The sequence below is a fragment of the Neovison vison genome, chromosome 1 (genome assembly GCF_020171115.1).
Source record: "Neovison vison isolate M4711 chromosome 1, ASM_NN_V1, whole genome shotgun sequence".
NCBI classification, from domain to species: Eukaryota; Metazoa; Chordata; class Mammalia; order Carnivora; family Mustelidae; genus Neogale; species Neogale vison.
Genome location: NC_058091.1, coordinates 118,595,139 through 118,615,898, shown reverse-complemented (window position 1 = coordinate 118,615,898; position 20,760 = coordinate 118,595,139). Strand labels below are relative to the sequence as shown.

General features: G+C 58.7%; 1 protein-coding gene across 2 annotated transcripts in view; it reads right to left on the bottom strand.

Moving 5' to 3' along the window:
• Positions 1 to 484: 484 nt before the first annotated feature.
• GRM4 (glutamate metabotropic receptor 4) overlaps positions 485 to 20,760 on the bottom strand; it is a 117,108-nt gene continuing 96,832 nt past the window's right edge. For both annotated transcript variants that reach the window (XM_044255109.1, XM_044255102.1), the window contains exons 7-11: positions 18,480 to 18,680; positions 18,141 to 18,277; positions 14,135 to 15,070; positions 7,438 to 7,684; positions 485 to 1,334 (exon numbers count right to left, since the gene is read on the bottom strand). In XM_044255109.1, the coding sequence (XP_044111044.1) occupies positions 1,285 to 1,334; positions 7,438 to 7,684; positions 14,135 to 15,070; positions 18,141 to 18,277; positions 18,480 to 18,680 (1,571 nt within the window). In that variant the 3' untranslated portion in view covers positions 485 to 1,284. The remainder of the gene's footprint in view (positions 1,335 to 7,437; positions 7,685 to 14,134; positions 15,071 to 18,140; positions 18,278 to 18,479; positions 18,681 to 20,760) is intronic.

Sequence of the window (20,760 nt, the reverse complement as noted above, 5' to 3'; positions counted from 1 at the left end):
TGGGGTTCGGAGTCCCGGTGTGAGGAATGTGAGGCAGGGGAGAGGCAAGGCAGAAACGGTACCACCTTAGGTGTTGCAGGGCAGGAGACAGGAATAGAACATGCTCCTTCCTTAGGGGACCACCAGGGGCTGATTTCTGGAATTTGCTGTGAAGTCCTGGTCCCTCCCTGCCCAGGGCTGCCCTGTGCTCCCACTCCATGCCAGCCCCAGAGACAGCTTCTAACCACCCTAGAGCCCTCGGTCTCCATCATCGCCCATTTTCTCCTTGCTTCCAATTCCAGGCTCTCCCGCTGCAGGTTGAGACAGGGGTCCTCCTGCAGGACCCTCAGCAGCTGTGGAGGCAGGGTGCAAAACCATGTGTTTATTTTTATTAGAAATGTTCTCGGTATAAAAACAGTCATGCGCTACACATTGTCATCAATAACCATCACCAAACACCCAGGCACTGAACTCCGTGTCATCGGCAGGAGGGGCAGGCGGGGGGCAGGCGGGGGCAGGACACGTGGCAGACGGGCAGGGGGCAGGCGGGCAGGCTGCGGGCCACGGGGACACACACAGAGGCCACCGGGAGGATGCGGCACTTGGCAACACACTTGAGATTGGTTTTTGTTTTGGCTTTTTTTGCGTTTTGGATTTTTTTTTTTTTCTTTTTCTATTTTGCGACATGTAAGATTTGGTGAATGGGGGTGACAGAAAGCAAGGGCTGGATGTAATGAAGGTGAGGAGGGGGCTGAGGACTGGAAAGAAACCTGCACGGGAGACCCCAGGGAGCACAAGAGAAAAAAACTGGAAAGACCTGGAGACGGAGGATGCAGGAGGAAGAGGAGGGAGAGGCAGAAAGAAAGCAGCTAGGGAAAAGCAGAGCACACAGACAGGTGCAGACGCAGAAAAGGCAGGGGTAAAATAAAGACAGGGATGGAAACAGACTGGGACGGTCACCAGTGCGACAGCAGAGACGAAGGGAGAGAGAAAACCAGCTCTGGGGCCCACGCAGCCTGAGCCCCTGTCATTTGGGGGCCGGGAGGGGCCATGGTCCAAGATGCAGGCTCTTGGGGTGGCCTGCAGCCGGCCCGGCCTCTTGTCCTCCTCCTGTCACCTGCCCGGCTTGCCCAGGCTGCCCGGCAGTGACTGCCGGGGGCTCTGCTGTCCTCAGCACCAAGCCGCGTCCGTGGGCATCCACGGGCAGGCAAGACATCAGCTGGGCCCCTGGGAGTGGCCCTGGCCCGACGCGTCAGCCACAAGGGTCTCGGGTCCTCCTCCTCTTGTTCGGCTCTGGTGGCCTAGCTAGATTGCATGGTTGGTGTAGGTGACGTAGGTCTGTTTGGTGGCCAGTGCTGGAAGGAGAGAGACCGGGGTACCCAGACATCAGGGGCAGGCTTTTTCAAACCCCCCTTCTGCACAGTCACTGCCCTGCCCACAGCATCAGGTCCAGACCCCTGAACCAAGCTGTTGACATCCCCCAAACTGAATGGTGGCCCCACCCCACCCATCCCATTGCTTCCCCACTTCCCTTCCCCTACTCTGCACCACCACCCCCCCCCGCAACTAGTGCCTCATTCCCCCACCACACCCCCACCAAATTCCCCCACTCCCTGAACCCATCCCCTGTCTGAACATCCTTCCCACCTCCACACCTTCGCTGAGGCTAGGCTGCTTCCCTGGAGGGCCCTGCCCTCCTCACTCTGTCGTTTTAGTTAGGATCCCTCCTTTGACGGGCCCTCCCTCCCCACCCCACTGCTCTGGGAGGGTCCCCCGACGCCCTGCCCCCAACAAAGCCCCCGCCACCTCCCGACTCCACCACACTTGAGGAGAATCATTTTTATTTGTGATATTAATTATATATAGCCTTAAAGTATTATCGACAGAAGGATTTCAGGTCCACAGCACACATTCTGGAAGAGCACATGCGAAAAACAGACATTAGACAGAGCCTGGCAGCCTAGGGGATGGGAGTGGAGAGCTGGGACAGAGAAAATGAATGATGGAACCAGTGGCCGGGCCCCGCGAGGCTAGACACTGACTAGCTGACCAGGAGGCCCCTCAGATTGACTCGGCCCCAGTCCCTCACTCAAGGAAGACGGAAGACCTCCAGGTCCCATCAGGCCTCAGTCTGGCTACCCTTCCCATTTCTGGGTGTTCCTGTCTCACCCCAGCCTTGAGTCTCCCTTATCTGCACCCTGAGCAAGGGCCAGCCACCACCAGGACCTGGCCTCTGTGTCTGGGTACCCTCATTTCCTAGTCTCAGCCCCTTGTGGGCCCCACCCACCCACCCAGCTGGGTGACAGTCTCTTTCCAGCATGAGCCTCCCCTACCTCCACCCAGCTGGGGTTCAAACCTCATGGCAGCCTAGTGACAAAGCCAGATAAGGGCCACCCTCCTGCGACAAATGAGGCACTGAGGCCAGTTGGGTGAGGAGCCTGGCCAGGCCCTTAGTTTTGTCCTGTCAGGATCCAGGGTCTCCCTGCATGGTTGGGGACAGCTCAGTGGAGAGTCATGAAGGTCAGAATTGCTGCCTGGGGTGGGAGTTAAGTGCTGGTGCGTGGAGGCAGCCGGACAGGAGACAGTTACGGTGCCCTAGTATGCAAAGCTGGCCTGACACTCCATCAGGGGCCTCTCCACCCAGAAAAGGACTGTCCCTGCCAGACTCAGCCAGGGCGTCCAGCCCAGAACGGAGGACACGGAGGGGGAGCAGTGTGGCTGGACTCTCTGATCCTCTACCCCATGCGCTGGGCCCACAACTGCTGAGTTAAGACCATACTTCCCACACTCCCTGCTGGATGACATTCCTGCTAATGACGTGGGAGTGGAAGGGCTGTGTGTCATTTGATTTGCATGTCATTTGATTAAAACTGTTTCTCCCATACTTCTCCTCTTATGCCTTCCGGGGGCAGAGCAGTCACTGAGAGGGATCAGCCTCAGCACAACCTTCTGGGAGCCACTGGAAGAGACCCAGGTCCCCAGGCCTGCCCACCCACTACACCAGCATAGCCGGAAGCCCACCGACATAGGCAGGATTCCTGGGTCCCACTCCCAGAGGGTCCATCAAGTGTGACCAGAAGCGAACTTGTGGGGGGTGGGGCAAGCAGAGGGGTACCTCGTAGGACCAGCGGGGCAACATGAGGGGTGGAACACAGGGGAGCTAAAGGAAGAACTTGCTCCTGAGTGGAGAGGGTGGCCTTATACAGTAGTTCAGCTGCCTGTCAGCTGAAATACGTAAACAGAACATGGACAATCACTTGGCTGGGCCGCAGCCAGGAAGCTGCAAGTCTCAGGCTCCCCCGGACAGGTGGCAGGAAGGAAACAGGGCCCATGACTTCAGAAGGAGGCTTACAAAGCATGCCAAGACTTGCCACCTTCATTTCTAAAATGACCCGTGTGCCTCCAGGGTGCTGGCTGACCACGAGGGAAGAACCATGGACAGGGCAGTTTTGAGGGAACAGCATCCAGGAGGGTCCTGGGCTGGACAGACTTGGGCAAAGGAGCCCAGACACAAAGGCAGAGGTGCTGAAAGGCGGGGGGGGGGGGGCGCTGTGCAGATCAGCACTCTGGGGACAGGAGTCTCTGACCCCCTCCCTCTGTGACCTCCGGCAGCTCCTCCCTCGCCCTCCTAGGCCCCACCTGTAACACAAAGGAACTCAGTGGCCCTTTGGCCCAGACTTCTTTCCCTGCGGGCCTCCCCCAGCCCCATGTCTCCACCCCACTCTCTCCAGCAGGATCAGAAAAAGAGGCAGCGGCTGAATCAGTTCCCCGGGGCTCCATCACCCCCTGGGTGATCTGATAAAATTGAGTCTCCAAACCTGCAAACCCGCCAGCAGCCGTGGCTCAGAGGTGAAGGAAAACAGCAGCAGGGGCAGCCAAACCTCCACCAGCTATAGGGAAATAGGCACCTGGAGCCAGAGGCACCCACGCAGGTAGAAGGAGGAAAATGGCAGGGAGGTAAGGGACAGTTGGGCCCTGCCGTCCCTCTAAGAACAGAGCTGTTTCCAATAGAAAATTCAGTCCTTGGGTTCCAGAACCTGGAAGTGCATTCAGCCCTCAGCTACAAGCCAGGGGCCCCAGAGTCCTTCAGCGCAGCTTCGGTCTCACCATCTGGAAAATGGGAGCAGTGAGTCTGCCCGCCCGCCCCCCCCCCCCTCACCGGGAGCTAACTGTGAGACTCTCCCACTGTGGCTGCAAGTCAGGAGGCTTCGGGTCCGGTCCTGCCCTCTCCAGTACAGGGGGTCTCAGCACCTGCCAAGCAGCCCTTCCGACAAATTGAACCTCTCAGCACCTCAATTTTCTCATCTGTACAGTGGGTGGCTCTCAGCCACAAGGTGGAGGGAACCCTGCAAAGTGGCGGGCAAAGGGGCAGGGCTGAAATAACTAGAGCAATGAGGACAGGGTGAGGACAGTGATGCTCGAGAGGCATCCTAACCCGAAGGGAGGGACACAGAGCGGAGCCAAGGGCCCCAAACCTATGCCTTGCCCGTGACAGACCCTTGCTGCTTTTCAGTCCCTGCCACCTCAGATAATAATTAGCTGGGCGGTGGCAAGCAAGAGCTGACAGCCCCCATTTGTTGCCCTGTGTCTCTGTGCCCAATCTGCCCAGAATCAGGCCCCTGAATTATTTATTCTGTTGTTTGTGTAAAGATACGTGGCCTCCCAGTGACAGAGTGAAAAATGGCCCTGCTGCACAGGAGTGACATCTCCCCACTCTCCCTGCTCATACCGCCTCACTCTGGCATCCCCAGAATTAATCACCGGGCTCCCACCCAGCACCCCCACAGCTCCTGCTATCGCCAAGCTAAGGGACAGTGGTGACAAAGGGTCCTGGCCTCTGGCTCCCACAGGTGGGCAGAGGGAGCAAACAGCTCTCGTCCTTCCCTTGCAGGAAGGGGGGCTGGGAACCCTGCGTTTACCTTCCCTGGGCCTCCATTCCCCTCCTTGTCTGGTGGGGGGTGGGGTGGGAAGGGGTGGGAATTCTACCCTGTCCCCATGGGACCAACCTCAACAGAGACAGAAGAAGCCATGTCAGTAAGGAGCCATCAGAGCTGTCTGGGAAGGCCCTGCCCTCTGGTTCCCTCTGGCCAGTGACAGCACCATGAGGGTCACACTTTGGGGTTAGGGTGTTATCTCCAGTTAAACGCCCACGGTCCCTGGAGGGCTCATGCCCCATTCAGACGAGCCCTGGAGCAGAGCTCATTTAACACACCTGCCTGCACCAGGGTAGTAGGGCCTGGAGGGTGGAACCCGGGACAGGTAAGTCTCCGTGGGAAGGAGGAAAACGGAAGGCAGGAGTGTGGGGTGGGGAGCAAGGAGGGGCCCCTGCTCAGGACAGAAGGGTCTGGTGAGGGGCTGCATTTGGGGTTTCTGCAAATCTAGACGCAAAAGGCCAGAGGTAGGGCATCCTGGGAGGACAAGGCCCCTTCCCATCTCAGAACGGAGGCCCCAGGGGGCCCCTGAAGGGAGTCCTAGGGCTGTAGGTCCAAGGGGAGCTCTGGGAGGATTGGAACCAGAGGTCATCTGGCAGAAGATGGGGGCAAGGGGGCAACACATGGTCTTCAGCATGTCAAAGAAGGGGGCATGTCAAAAGCCACCTATACTGTTCTGCACAGAGAAGGGGGCCCCAGAGATAGGAAGACCATGTGAAGTTGGGGTCAAAGGAAAGACACTGGGGCCAGCGAGCCACTGACTTGCTGTGTGACCTCAGGAGAGTCACTCACCCTCTCTGGGCCTCAGCTGGGGATCAAACCTCTAGCCCCACCCCAGCCTCACAGGACTGTTGTGAAGATCACTCAACAGAACAGAGGGCTTTGGGAGGGAAAAATCCTGTCTGGATGTAGGAAGAGACTTCCCTTCTTTACACAGATGGCTATCTCTCAACACGTGGAAGCCATGATGAGAAAGGGAGGGAAGATGCTTCCCCAGGGCCACGAGGTGAGGGAGCCTGTGAGAGGTGCTGCCCCAGCCAAAACACACAAAGGAGGCTAGGTATCCTGGTCTCCTGACCTCCTTGTCAGTGACACAGGGCTTCCTCTTAGAGCCTGCACTCCAGACACTCCTGTAGTCTAGCCCATAATCCTCCTGCTGCCATCAACAATGTCCATTTCTGGCCTTTCCACCAGGATGAGGGAAGCAGCTGAGTATTAACTCCCAGGTCCCACCAGGACTGAGAGTCTCCCCAGAGGAAGAGGCTCTTCTTCTCCTTCCCCACCAGTGGGAGGCCCCCCCCCAGGACTTTCAGAGAGCAGGGGAGGCAGAAGCTGCCACATAAACTATTTGGACACTTGCGCGATATCCAGGGAGGGAGCCAAGGTCTCAGTGAGCAGGGCTGACCACGGCTACCCCTTCGTCTCACCCCCGCCAACCACTGGAGCAGCTAGAATGGAGGCCCACCCCACAGGTGGGAGACCCCATGGCTCACCCCAGGGCAGAGGCTTCCATCTCCAAGGAAGCAATAGGGACATCACCGTGAAGGTCAAGTCCAGCCCAGCTACCTGGTGACTATGTGACCCACATGAATCCCTAACCTTACTGAGCCTCCCTTTCCTCATCTGTATTACACAGATGATAAATAACTTGCCTTTTAAGGTCACATGGCTGTGTGTCACACAATCAGGGTTCAAGGAGTGGTTGCCACCATGACTGGTGCCCCTGAGGCACCCCCATCCCTCACATGCCCTGCCCCTCTCTCCCCTCCATCTCTTCTCACAGAGGGCTGGCTGCGAGGGGGACCAGAGAAGCTGGCAAAGATGGCGGCCTCACTCCCTCATGCACATTCCTGCCCAGGCCCAGACCTTGGGCCTGCCCCTCAGATGCTGAGGTCCCCCTCAAAGCATGACCCTCTACTGCAGAGGTTTCCTTGGACTATCCCTTGGGAACACCCAGCCTCTGGGGAACTGAGGCCTCTGGAGGCCCTCCGTCCAACCTACTTCTTCCCTTACCCATCCTGGGGACCCACCTCCTGGGTCCCATCTCTCAGGGCCCTGTTAGAGCGTGGCCAGGCGGGCACCAGAGCCTCGGTGCCCAGGTCACTAAAGGGCCAGAAAGCAGAAGCCCTCCAGACAACCCATTCTCCCAGAGGGGCACAGGCCCAGATCTTGGTCCCAGGGAAGAGAAATCCCAGAGCCCCCATCACCCTGCATGAACCAGGTTCCCCCACAGCCTCACCCTTGGCAGTCAGATCCCTGGAAGTGTGCAGCTAAGGCTAGGTGGGGTGGGACCTTGAGGTTCTCTCCTGGTTACCAAGATGGGGCAGGGCAGAGGGGCACTAACCTGGCGCCTCAAGGTTCTCCCAGAATCCCCACTCACTTGTGGCCTTAGGGCTCTCCCAGGAACCCCAGAAAATGGGCTTAGGGAGGGACACGGCCAGGGTCCCGGTTATGGGGGCTGGCCTTCTCCGGAAGGAGGCAAGGCTGGGTGGGGCCCTGAGGGAGAGGGGAGGACCCGGACACTCACCAGGGGTCTCGAGGTTCTCGCAGAGCTCAGACTTGGCTTCACCATTGGGCCGGAAGCTGCCCTTCTGCGTGAACTTGTTGGACATGGTGGCAGCGGTGACAACGGCTTTGAGGCTGCGCTTGCGCTTGGGCACATTCTGCTCCGGGTGGAAGAGGATGATGTAGACCTTGGGCATGTAGAGCATCCCCAGGGACACCGAGGCGCTCAGACTCACCGAGACCGTCAGCGTCGTCGTCTGGATGTACAGCTGGAGGTGGGCCAGGGGCGGCGTCAGAAAGAACTCTGCCCCAGCCTCAGAGTCCCGACCCCAGGAACAGACACAAGGGGGACAGACCCTGGGAGTCCCGCCCCATGTCCCACTGACTGGGCAGAAGGGAGTCGTGGTGTTGAGCTGGGACTTTAGATCAGACTCTCTGGATTCAAATCCTGACTCCACCATTTCTAGCTCTGTGACCTTGGACAAGTCCCACCCTGTGCCTCAGTTTCCCCACATGGGCATGCTGCTATAATACTCATCCTCCATGGGCCGCCATGAGCATGAAACGCTTTGGTAAATGGTGATCGTATATACAATGCCCCGCCATGGTACGTACGTACATGGAAATGTCTCCCACTGCTTCATGCCATGTGAGGGGAGCACCCCTAACGAAGGGCCCTCAGGGAACCACAGCTGACCCTCCCAGCAGCATCCCGCTACACAGGGCTGGGAGTGAGATGAACATCTGTTGGTGCTTTGGGGTAACTCCCAGGGGCCATGCCACAGCCCCTCGACCAGGTCCCCATTCAGTGACGGCAACCTGCCCTGCTGCCCTGTGCAGAGCGGCCACTGACACGGGAGCCACAGCGCCCAGTGAGATATGGCGATGGCAGCACAGTCAAAGCCCATTTCACGCTCGCTCGCCAGCACTAACGGTGACAGATGTTTAGCAAAATGAAAGTCCATTAATCTGGGTGTCGGATAATCCATTCTTCAATAGCGGGGCCTTCCAGGCAGGGCCTGACAATTCCCACTGCCCCCTGGGGTCCCCTCCCTGCCTCCTCCATCACGCTTCCCAGTCCTCCAGGCCTCTGCTGTCCTGCCAGCCCCCCTCAACCTCCGTGCGGCCAGGGGAGACCCGGGCTGTAGCCCCCAGGTCTGGGCATGGGGAAGGCAAGAAGTGCTCTACCCCCTAAATCTGCCATTTCTAGATCTGGGCCCCCTCCCTTGGGGCCTGGCTGATGTGCCGTCTCCTCTAGGAAGCTCTCCCTGAACCCCAGCTCTATCTGACCCCCTATGACACCCATCTCATACTCTGTCCCATCTGCCCTTCTCTAAAAATGATTCATGACCTGGATCTGAAGGCTGTCTTTCCAGCTGTCCTTTGAGAGAGAGGCTGGAGAAGCCCTGGGGTCTGAAAGGAACGAGGGATGTGACCCTGAGTCTCAAGCCCTCTCTAGCCCTCAGTTTACTCATCAGTGCAATGGGATGAGAGCTGCTACCTCTCCCAACCCCGAGGTGAGCCAAACCCAGACTGTGAAGCTCTGTGAACTTGCACAGCACCGAGGGGAAGGAGGCTGGGAGTGTGGAGAAGTGGTTTTATTTGTCACTGTTCAGAAACTGTCACAAGCCCAGGGAAATGAGAGCCTGGTCCCCAGGCAACACACACCCCTCTGGACACAGTCATCTCCTGTCCTCCCGTGCAAGCCATATTCTCACTCTTGTGCAACAGCACTCCCTCCCAGCATGACTGGCCAGTAGTAGGGTATTGGCTACTTCTCCTGCCCCCTGAGATGGGGCTGATGGCAGGGGTAGGGGGCCAGACAGGTTCCACACCATGGGGAAAGTGATGAAGGTCTGGGCTAATCAAGATGACGCTTGTTTTCAGGATCCTCACCATTGGACTGGGAGCTCCCTGGGTGAGGGTACGTCTCCCTCATTAGACCGAGGCCTCCCTGAGGGCAGTCTCCCCTCTCACACTAGGGGTTCTTGGGTGTCGGGGTTGTGTTTCCAAGTCAGATATCCATCTTGGGCCCTCTGCCCACATTTTGTTGATTGGGGGGTGGGGCGTGCATTCAGGCCCATTCGGAGTAGGTGGAACCAGGTATAGAGGCCCCCTCTCTGGACAGAGTGAGCCCTGTGTTGGGGGCGAGATTCCACTCTGCCCTGAGCCACTGTGGGATGCTAGACCCCTCCACTAACACAGGCAGAAGAAGAGCCCAAGGGACACACATGTGGTTCCATGCCCCGCTGTCACCATCTTAAATCCTGAATCATTTTTGAACAAGGGAAGGGGCTTTTACTTTCTTTCTGCATAAGGCCCTGAAAACCAGATAGCCAGCCCTGAACATGGAAAACAGCACAATTCTTGGTGTTCTGTTTTGCTTTTCAGACTAGGAGACTTTTTGCAAAGATACAAGATGGGGCATAAACCAATCCAACCTAAGCGAGATGCCCCTACCTGCTGGGACCCTGCCCTTCCAGCAGGGGCCTCGCGGGCTCGTCTAGCCATCCCAGGCTGAGGGGCGGCCGGCCCTGTGCAAGCACAAGTAAGGCTGCACACCCCAGTCCCTCTCCATGCTCTGGGGTCTGGAATTCCCACCCTCCCACCAGCTCACACGTTGTCCCAGAGGCCCCTGTGTGAAGGCGCACATTGTCACCAGGAGGTAGTAGCATGCTGATTCTATCAAAGAAGGAGCAGCCCTCTAAAACCTCTAGAACCCAGCAGACACCCCCAACTCCCAGGAATGAGGCCCAGGTATGGATGCAGCCCTCCAAGGCCGGTAGCCTGAGAGGTGACCTCCAGGATCTGATTTCATCTTGTCTCCCAGGCAACCTGTCTTCCAGATGGGGGTGCCTGGATTCCTGCCCCCCTTTCTGGTCAGGCCCTAGCTACACTCTGTCCTCTGCAAGAAATCCTGCCTTTGCCTCACAAGTGGCTGCTCCCCAGAGCGAAGAGATTGTCAGAGCTAGGTCTGATGGGCGTGGACAGAGGTAACCGTGGGTGGGGCAAAGGGCACAGAAAGGAGCTGCTGTAGAGGGAGATGAGGAGTCTCCCATTTCCCTGTGAGGCCTGCTGGGCGGAGGGTCCAAGGGGCCCCCCTGGGGGTGCCGAGGAGATCTACCTGCTCCGCGATTTGGCCCAGGCTGATCCTAGTGGCCACAGAGATCCTCGGAATCTGTACAAACCAGAGAAATGAACCTCCCCACCACCTGGTCAGCCTCTGTGGCTAGGTCCCACCCAAGGGCAGCTAAATGGGAACCCCATGCCGTGGGGGAAGCACGCTGTGCACGGCTCTGGGTAGTGCTGCACGGCGGCCACAGTAACCCCTGGCGACTGGGGCTAGCATGGGGAAAGCCATCCACCTACTCTGCCCAGCAGCACAGACTGCTTCACTCCGCGCCACCACTTGCACGCTGGGGAAATGGGCGCCACCGAGCCCCTGCACACACGTGTGCACACAAGCCTGGGCACGCCCACATGCCCACAGACACGCATGCCCATAGACACATGCATCTCTGCATTCACACACACACACCCCTGAACTCACAGCTGTGCGCTCATACGTGACTCAGACTCATGCGGGGGGCACGTGCACGCACACACACGCACTCCCTTCGTGCACCTAGGTACACTCGCATGCAGGCACCCAGACGCATTCATCCATATCTGCACACATACCTGAATACGCACCTACAAGTGCACACACACACATCTGCACATACATGGCCAGGCACGTGCAACTTGTCTGCACACCCACATGCATCCCAGCCGTGAAGCTCTCAATGTACACACCTGCCCATCCCCACCCAGTGTACACGAACGCAGCCACCTGCACACAGATACACACACCACCCAGCCACCACCAACCATGCACAAGAAGGCACACACACCTCTGTAACCACACAACTCCCCGCCGCAGCCCCACCCCTCTCTCTCTCTACCTGTTTGCAGGGCTGGCAGAGCCCAGTGGAGATTCAGAGATTCAGCTCCTGGTGGCCTGTGCCTCTAGGAAGTTGGGTCCCAGCATGGGGTGGGAGAAGAGCTCATATCCCGGCCCCCTCCTTATGCAGAAGCCCAGAGGGGAAGGTCATGTCCCCCACGATCAGGACCAGAGCAGGGTCACCTGTGGCTGAAAGGCTAGCCTGCTGTGTGACCCCAGGCAAGTAAGGGCCTCTGCGCCTCTCTGGGTCTCAGGAGAGATCCTTTCAGAGGCTCCTTTTCAACATCTATACTCAGGGGAGCCTCCTAAAAAGGAAGAAATTAGAGGCATCTCTCCGGGTAGCCTGGAGAGATGTGGGGGCTGAGCAGGAGGCGGGGGCCTCAGCAGCTGGAGGAGGGAGGGTCTGACCGCCCCCTGGGAGGGCAGGACCCCCACCGAGGAAACTAAAGGAAAGCAGAATCAGGGGCTCAGCCAGCATGTTGTCTGCCTTCTAGCTGTTCACCTTTACTCCCTGAGGAGGCAGGGGGAGACTCCTGGTGTTGCCAAAATTTCTCAAGCTGTCAGCTTCCTACAATGTGGGGTGGCTTCCCCTGCTGGCTCTGTGGGCCCCCTGGGCACTGCGGGCCACCGGGCTCCCACTGTACCTGTCCTCAGCAGGGAGGGCTTCCCGCAGGCCTGTGGGGGCAGGAGACCTGGCTCACAGGGCAAGCTAGGCCTGGTGGCTGCTTTGGCTCAGGTTTGTGGGGTGACATGGAGCCAAACCTGGTTCCTGATCTCAGGGCCCTCACTGCCAAACCCAGTGTCTGCTTCTCAGAGCCCCTCAGCCCACTGGCCACATTTAGAAGGCAGGCTACAGGCCTCTCCGGGTCAGGTCAAGGGTTTCAGCATGGAGGGCAGAGGTCCTGCCCTCAAGGAACTCTTGGAGCAGAGGTGGCCCTTACCAAGGAGGCTGCAGGGCAGGAAGGTATCCCAGGGCTGCAGGGGGGCAGTGTGGACTGGGTTTGCAGAGGGGGGGTTCCTGAGTTAGGCACAGCAGGGTCAAGTTCAACCATGCTACCTATGGGCTGTGTGATCTCAAATGAGTCACTTGGCCTCTCTGTGCCTCTGTGTCTCATCTATAGACAGGGATAGTGCTATCCACCTTACCCTGCTACTGTGGATGGGGGCCATCAGGTAGAGTATCGGGCCCATGACAAGCACCCCATCCGTCATGGCCTTGGCAGCAGCCTCACTGAAAGCCAAGGATCCTGAGTAGCTCACAGCTGGGCAAGCTCCAGCTTCAAATGCCAGCCATGGGCTGGTGACAACACCAGCTCCAGCTCCAGCCCGGCCATCAGCCCTGAACCCCAGCCCTGTGTATTCAGCAGCAGTATGTGGACCTCTTAACAGGCACCCCAAACTTAGCACATCCAGAGGACCGCCAGATCTTGGCCCCCAAACAGGCTCCTCTGTGCTCTTCCCCACCTGAGAGTGCAGACGTTCCTTCCTCCCAATCCTCACGCCAAAACCCAGAGTCATCCTTGACTCTCCTCTGCACTTCTTGCCCCACATGCTATCCGTCCCAAATCCAGCCGCCTCACCTGCAGGCACATCCAAGAACCCCTGCTTCCCATCAACCCCGGCCCCAGCAGCCCCCTGCTGGGCTCGCTACAGTCCCCTCCGCATTGGCCATCCACGTCTCAGCCCACCTTCCTCAGGGCTCCACCCAGCAGCCAGAGGGATCCTTCTAAACCCGCACTACATCATGTCCCTCACTACTCAGAACCCCAGCACGGCTCCCTTCTCACTGATGGTAGAAGCCCACATCCTTCCCACAGCCTCTGAGTCCTCCACCATCTGTCCCGTCATCTCTCTGACCTAGTCCCCATCACCCTCCCCTGGGTTCCTCAGCACCAGCCACTCCACAGAGGGGTAAACGGCTTTCAAACCCATCAGGCCATGTGATTGTGACAACCCTTAATGACTGCAAGAGAAGGATCATGGCCCCAACATACTGATGGAGAAACTGAGGCGGAGAAGCCAGCTGCCGTGCCCAAAATCCCAAACATAGAACTCGGACCAGGAGCTGGGGTCCTTGGTCCCAATAACCCCTTGCCCATCTCTAACCTCTGGCTCCAGTGACCCTCAGTCCTTCAAGATAAAACCCTGCAGACACCAGGCAGCGCTGGGGCTGGGATGTGGTCAGAGTGCACGGGGCTCTGGGGTCTGTCCAGGCCCACAGGATGGCCTGACAGAGCCAGCAGGAGGCACACTGTCTGCAGCTCTGACTGGTGGAGGGAAGGACCCTCAGCTGACACCCCAGGCTCCCAGGCTTCAGAGGCTTGGTGACCAGGAGAAGAGGAGTGAGTGTTGATCCAACCCCCACCCAGGGACCCAGGGGGATCCTGCAAGGGCAGAAAGAGGGGCAGGCAGAGGACAAGGAAGAGAGGAGTGGATGCAGGGAAGATGGGGCTGAGCAGGGCGAGAGTCTCTTCTCTAGGAAAGAGTCTAGAAGAGATTGAAAGCTGACAGGAGAGAGGGAGGCAACTAGAGGTAGAGGCAGGGAGGGAAGGAAAGAAGAAGGAGAGAGTTGAGACGGGTGGGAAGGGGAAGCCAGAAAAGAGAAAGGGTAGGAGAGAAGAGGGACAACCCAGAAGCCGGAGAACAGATGGAGGCAGAGGAAGCAGTGAGGCATGGAGGAAGTCCTCTCCAGAGCAGAAGGCAAGGCCAGCGAGCCCCCACGGCTGCCTGCAGCTCGGGGCCCTCACCCTCCCCCACCCCCAGCCCCACCATTCACCTTGTCTGCTGACTGCGAGGTGCCAAAGAAGATGGGGATGAAAGCGAGCCAGACGATACAGGTGGTGTACATGGTGAAGCCGATGGGCTTGGCCTCGTTGAAGGTCTCGGGCACGCCGCGCGTCTTGATGGCGTACACGGTGCACGTGACCATGAGCAGCATGCTGTACCCCAGCAGGCAGATGAGCGACAGGTCCGAGATGTCGCACTTGAGCACGCCCCTGGCAAAGCGGGGGTCGAGCGTCCGCTGGTCCTGGAAGTCCACCACCGAGTGGGACGGGTCCACCACAAACCACACGCAGATGCCGAGGAGCTGCAGGGAGATGAGGCTGAAGGTGATGGCCAGCTGCGAGGCAGGGCTGATGAAGCGCGGCGCGCTCACCGACCGCTTGCCCTGCTCGAAGATGCGGTAGATGCGGTTGGTCTTGGTGAGCAGGGCCGCGTAGCTGATGCTCATGCCCAGCCCCAGGAAGATGCGGCGCAGAGAGCACGTCCCCAGGTCGGGCTCAGCGATCATGAGGAAGGTGGTGGCGTAGCACAGGAAGATGCCGGCCAGCAGCACGTAGCTCAGCTCGCGGCCCGAGGCCTTGACGATGGGCGTGTCATTGTAGCGCACGAAGGTGACCACTACGAAGAGCGTGGCAGCGATGCCCACCACGGCCAGGAAGAGGGGTAGCACAGCCCAGGGCGAGTCCCACTCCAGCTTGATGATGGGGATGGGCCGGCAGCCTGTGCGGTTCTCAGTGGGCCGCATGTCGTACGGGCAGGTCTTACAGGTATAGCGGTCCACCTGGTACTGGTACCCCGTGCACGGCTCACAGTGCCAACAGCACGGCATCCCCTTCACGGTCTTCTTCCGCTCACCCGGCTGGCACGGCAGGCTGCAGATGGAACGGGGCGGCTGCGGCCCGCTCCCCGGCCAGTGCATCCGCTCTATCTGGCAACGACATCGCAGGGGAGCCGGCCTCAGGTTATGCCACCTGTTGCCTGGGGCCACCCCACAAACTGGCATCCCGGCCACGGCAACAACCCGCTGGACCCAGCAGCTGGACTTAAATAAGCCCATCTGCGTGATGCAGCCCTGGCTAACCTAGGAGACATCCTGAGCAAATCCCAAACCCTCCAGGACTGTACAGAAACCCTGAGTACAGAGAGCGGCAGGGGGAACCAGGAGTCCCACAGGGAAGCAGAGGGAACTCGGGAGCCCTGATTCCAGACCCACCCCAGCATCACCCAGGAGCTTGCTGGAAGTGCTACCTTTGGGCCTGCCCCAAACCTACTGTGTCAGGATCTGAGTCTTAACCAGACCCTGCAGGTGACTTGTGTGCTTGCTGGGAGATGTGCCGTCCCCGTGGCTCAGCCCACAGTGTCTCCTCTGGGTGGGACAGGAAGCGGTGCTCAGCAGAGAGCAATGACAGGTTTGCTCAGAGGACACAGAATCTGTGCCCAGGTGTTAGAATTTCTTTACATTTTGCTCTAAATTAGCGCTAGTCCCCGTTATATGTCTCCGAAGACACAGTCACTGCAAACAAAGGAGCCACGGGGCGTGTTGGCATCCCTACCAAATCCAGTGTTACAAAAAAGTCTGGAAAGTCAGCGAGAGGCACAGAGGAGCTCCAGGCCCTGAGCAAAGGGAGCTGGACTACACTTGGGAGCCGTGTTCGAGGCATCTGTTCCAAATACAGCGGCTGCTAGGAGTTCACACTAGGCGAGCAGGGGGCCTGGCCAGACAGGTGCTCCTCTGTGCTGGGTCCTCGCTCCCAGAGAAGGAATAAGCAGCTGCTTGGGCAAGGGGATGGTTTCAGAGCTGAGGAAAAGGGGAGGGGCAGCCAAAGATGGGCTCCCAGGAGTGGGGAGGAAAAGCTCAGGGCAGCAGCTTGTCCTGTGGCTCTGGGCATGACAGGGCCATGTGGTCCCCTAGAGCCAAAGAGCACAGGAACAACCTGTGGGCCACAATCCCTATAGGAACAATGAAGCAGGACAACCCTGGCCACTGGAGCTATGGGACTGTAGGGAAACAAATGGCAACGGTGGCTGTTCTAGAAAACTCTGGCTCCCATAGAAAGAGTCATAAATGCTGGTAAATCCTGGGATCACAGGTGTGTTGCCAGCTGGCTGTGAGCCCTGCAGCAAACACCTCAACCTCTCTGAGTCTTTGTTTCCCCACCTGATCCAAGGGCACCAGAAAGAGGCCACTCTGCCCTTTGCTACTTATTGCACCTTCCATTTGGAAGTCATCACAGAAATTCTATTTCCCCAGAAGCTCAGCCCCACGAGGCGTGGGGCTCTGTGCCTGTCCCCTGCCTCGTGTCTAGCCCCCAGCACAGGGCTGGCATGCCGGGGACCCTGGGACTCTCTGTGGAGTCTATGACAGAGGAAATGAGGCCCAGGCACCAGCCGTGAGAGGCCATCTCAGTTTCAGACCCGGAGGAAGACGGGGCGGGCAGGGTGAAGTCTCTTCCTCAGGCCCCCACCCCAGCCCGGCCTGCTCTGTGACCCCTGCAGCACAGCCCAAACTGAGCCCTCAGGAGAAAACGGAGAGGATGTGACAGTTGAAGTCCCATCCCCTCGACCTTAGCCCTGCCCCGACTCCACACTGGCTGAGGGGCCTTGTATCATCAGGGAGGTTTCCGCTGCCCTCCCCACACCGAGGCCCTGCCTTCACTTACCACAACTGTAGAATGGGATAAGAACAGTGCCTGCCTCACGGGGCTGCTGTCCACATAGCAAGGTCCCACACTTACCACAGTTGCTGTATACAGCAGGCACTCAGTAAGGCTGAGCTGCCGATGTTGCTGGTGAACTGAATCACAGGTCCCCACTGCTCCCCTCACTGGACCCCACAGAGACACTTCTACATATGGGATATCATCCCCTTGGCCAAGTGCTCCCACCGGCCCTGTTTTGTCTGTCTATCTCTCTTCAGCAACCCAAGGAACATCACCGTGGGAATGGGCTCTACTCCTGCCCTGCCATGTGGCCTTTGGAACATCCCTCAGACTGGGCTCGCAGAAATACTGCCTCTAACTCAGAAGATTGTCAGAGCCAAATGGGATCACGGGCAGAAAGTATTCCGAGGAGCTTGGGGGGCTCGTCACTGGAAGAGATTCCTATAAGAGGATACAGCAGGGACATGAGGCAACTCTCCCAGGATCAGCAACAGGAAGTCTGAGGCCAGACATGGGCCTGGGCCTTCTGGCCCCTCTGGTCAATCCATCTGGCTGTCACATTGTGCCTGCCCCAAGCACGGCTCACCCCTTCACCTTGCAAGGTCGGGGCCAAGTGCACTGGCATTTTCTTAGGAAATGAACCACAGACCCTTTCTCTCCAAACACATGCTCTAGTCACAGCTAGGTACACTGAGGCCAGAGAGGGAGAGCTGCAATGTCCCGGGGACAATCAGGAGCCGGGAAAATGCAGCTAGGAGGATTCAGGAGAAGTCACCCCCGCCCCCAGCTGCCCATAATACCCAGAAAAATGATGACCTTCTAGATGCAGTTTGACAGCTTTAGGAAATGCTCTCAAACAGCCCTCTACCCCCAACCAGAAACCCCACCTGACGGTGCCCTTTTCCTTAAGACATTGTCCTCCTTTGTCCCAATGCAGCCCTCCCCCGCCACCCCCAAACTCCCAACCCCCCCACAACTCCCTGCTTCCCTGCACCTGCTGAGCCCTTCAGTCCAGGGTAAATTGTCCAGATTATCCAGCATTTTCCTCCACCAGCAGGCAGCAGGCAGGAAGGCCCCAGGCCAAGGAAAAGGGCATACAGCAGAAAACCCACAGCCCTATCCCTCCATTTCTGGGAGGGGTGGCACTCAGGGCCCTTGGAGGCCTGGACTGGGGCCTGGAAGGAAACCTGGGCTTGGTAGCAGCAAACTGGGAGTCAGGGCTGGTCCTCGCCATCAGCGGCCACCTCCCCTTGGTCTTACTTCCCAGGGGTTGGGTGGCACATGTGACTCTGTCCATCCCTCCTGGGGCCCCTCCCTGCCCTCCCCCCACGTACTTACTCTGAGGTGCAGGTGGTCCGTCCAAGAGCCGATGACCTTGTACTCAGCTGAGCCATTGCGCAGCTGGTACTGGTAGATGTCATAGCGGCCAGGGGCATCTCCATTCTCATTGAAGGTCACGGGATTCCCCGCAATGCCTGTAGGGGCCGGTGACTGTTACACACTCCGTATATTTGCTGAGCTCTCACCAAGAAGCAGGGAGGATCAGGAGCCCAGAGCAGAGACACCTCTGGGGAGGTCCCTGCGTGGAACATTTTAGGGGGTTCCCCCGCCCTCCAGAGGCCCCAGCCCTCCCCCCATGGCACCCTGGGACCCCTTCTGGTGCACAGCCCACGACACCTGAGAAGTTGACGTTGCGGATGTACTTGAGGAGCTGGGTGCCGTCCACGGGGTCCATGCGCGGGCAGAGCCCCACACGGCCAGGACACAGGTCGCGGTGCATGGCGTGCAGTGCGTGGCCCATGGCATACACGGCGTCAATCACAAACTGTACCTTCCCCTCCTGCTCATACGCCGAGTCCTGCCCAATGCGTTCGCGGTCTGCAACGAAACGCCCAGCGCGGGGGCCATACGTGAGGCCCACCATCCTCACTGACCACGTGCTGGACGCCAGAGCCAAGAGAGGTGACACAGCCCATCTCTGCACATCTAGGCCTTCTGGCTTCTGGCCCAGTGCCAACTCTATCTCCCCCGGGATGGTCTTATGGGGGATGATCCCACAAGGGGACAGGGAGGGTCCACTGCCCTCACCACTGTGCAGCCATCTCTGTGCCCTGAGGCCCCAGAATAGCCAGGGCAGGCCCCCATGTCACGATCACCCTCAGAAGGCTGTGGGTCAGGGGGTCTCCCTACGGCTGTGGAACTTCCCCGCCTTCCCCCTGCCTGACCTAGACCAATTGCGGGAGCCACTGGGAAATCGCTAGGACAAGAGCTGTGTGGCTCAGCAGTACACTCTGGCAGCCCACAGATGGGCAGCCACGCCAGCCAGGGCACACTGCCCCCGCCACAGGGTATGGAAGGGGAAACTGAGCCCCAGGAGGGTGAGAGCCTGGCTGCAGATCCCTCAGAGTTTAGGACCCAAGCCACCTGGTGTCCTCGATGGCTTCCAATCGCCCCAAACACCAGAAGTTACTGTCATCCCCACCCACTCCTCCCCCATTAAGCAGGTGAGTGAGTTCTGCCAAGTGGGGAACCCCCCTCCCTCACCTCACTGCAAACAGCAGTGGCTCCCTAGGGCGCCATGGCCTTGGGGCTCTGGCTTCCCATCCTCACCCCCAGGCCCTGGGCCCAAGCTTCACAGCTGCCTATGACTTCAGTGTCCTCTCAATAGAAAGGGATCATAATCCTGCCCCCAGAGGTTTAACTGAGAACACTTGGCACTGAGTAGGTGACTGATCCACATTATTATTGTGCTAAGTAGTCAAAGGTGGCGGTGGGGGGTGTGTGTGGGGGTGGTTCTGAGACAACCAACAGACGTCTCTGGGCCAGAGCAGGCCAGGAAGGCTTTCTGGAGGAGGAGGCATTACCCAAGCCTGGGCCCAGGTAACAATCATCATGAAGAATAGGGGCTGCTAATATCTAGTGAACACCTGCTCCACGCTAAGCATCTTTTTAAGCCCTTTATACATATAAACCCATTGAATTTTCACCAGGGTGCCATGAGGTGAGTAATTATCCACGTATCAGAGATGAAACTGAGGCACAGAAAAGCCCAGTGATGTCCCAGAACCACGAAGTGCTGAGCCTGAATCCCAGTACTCCGGCTCCCAGCCTATGTGCCACTCTACACCCAAGGGATTCTAAGAGGGGGGTGGGGGGTGGGGAAAGGAATACAGGGAGGGGAGAGGAGGAAGGGACAGGAGGATGCAAAGTGGAGGCAGGGAAAGGATGGGAAGAATGCTAGGGAAGCCAGGCTTCCCCTTCTGGGGCTTCCCCTTCTGAGGCCGTAGGCCCTGCCCCCATCACAGCCTGTCACTCCCTGGAGACCAGGACAAAGACATTAACCCCACCACCCACCCCACCGTGTACACGCACTGCCTCCCTGTTAGGGGGCCAGTGCCACACCTTGCAAAAGTGATTCCCCAGTGGGCTGCAGGATGAGGGGCTGCACCCCAGCCTAGCCCCCTGGCCCACTGCCAGAGCCTCCCATGTCTACTGTGTGGGGGCTGGGCTGGGCGAGCGCCAGGCCCTGGGAACTCCAGAGGTCACTGCGTCCATCTCTGCCCTTGGATACCTCCGAGGCAGACACCTGCCCGGGGCTCCCACAGAGCCGGGAGCACATTTCATATGCCTGCCTGCCTCGGCCACCAAGCCCCTGGGACCAAGGGCAGAACCTGACCCCAGTTACCCCAGCCTCGGGGTCAGAGATCAAGACTCACCAGCACTCAGATGGGACAGTTGGGGACACACACCCTGTTGGTCCTGGTGGTACCATTCAGTCAAGATGATCCACAGCTCTTACAGTGTGGCCTCAGGGCTGGAGGCCAGGCAGGCTTGGGAGCCGTCTCCCTGGCTCTCTCCTGGTCACCAAAGGCCCTCACTACCCATTGTCCCTGCCCTACACTTGCGGGGGCCTGGACTTGAACCTGGGAGCTGGAACCCCAGCTCCACCAACCATTCT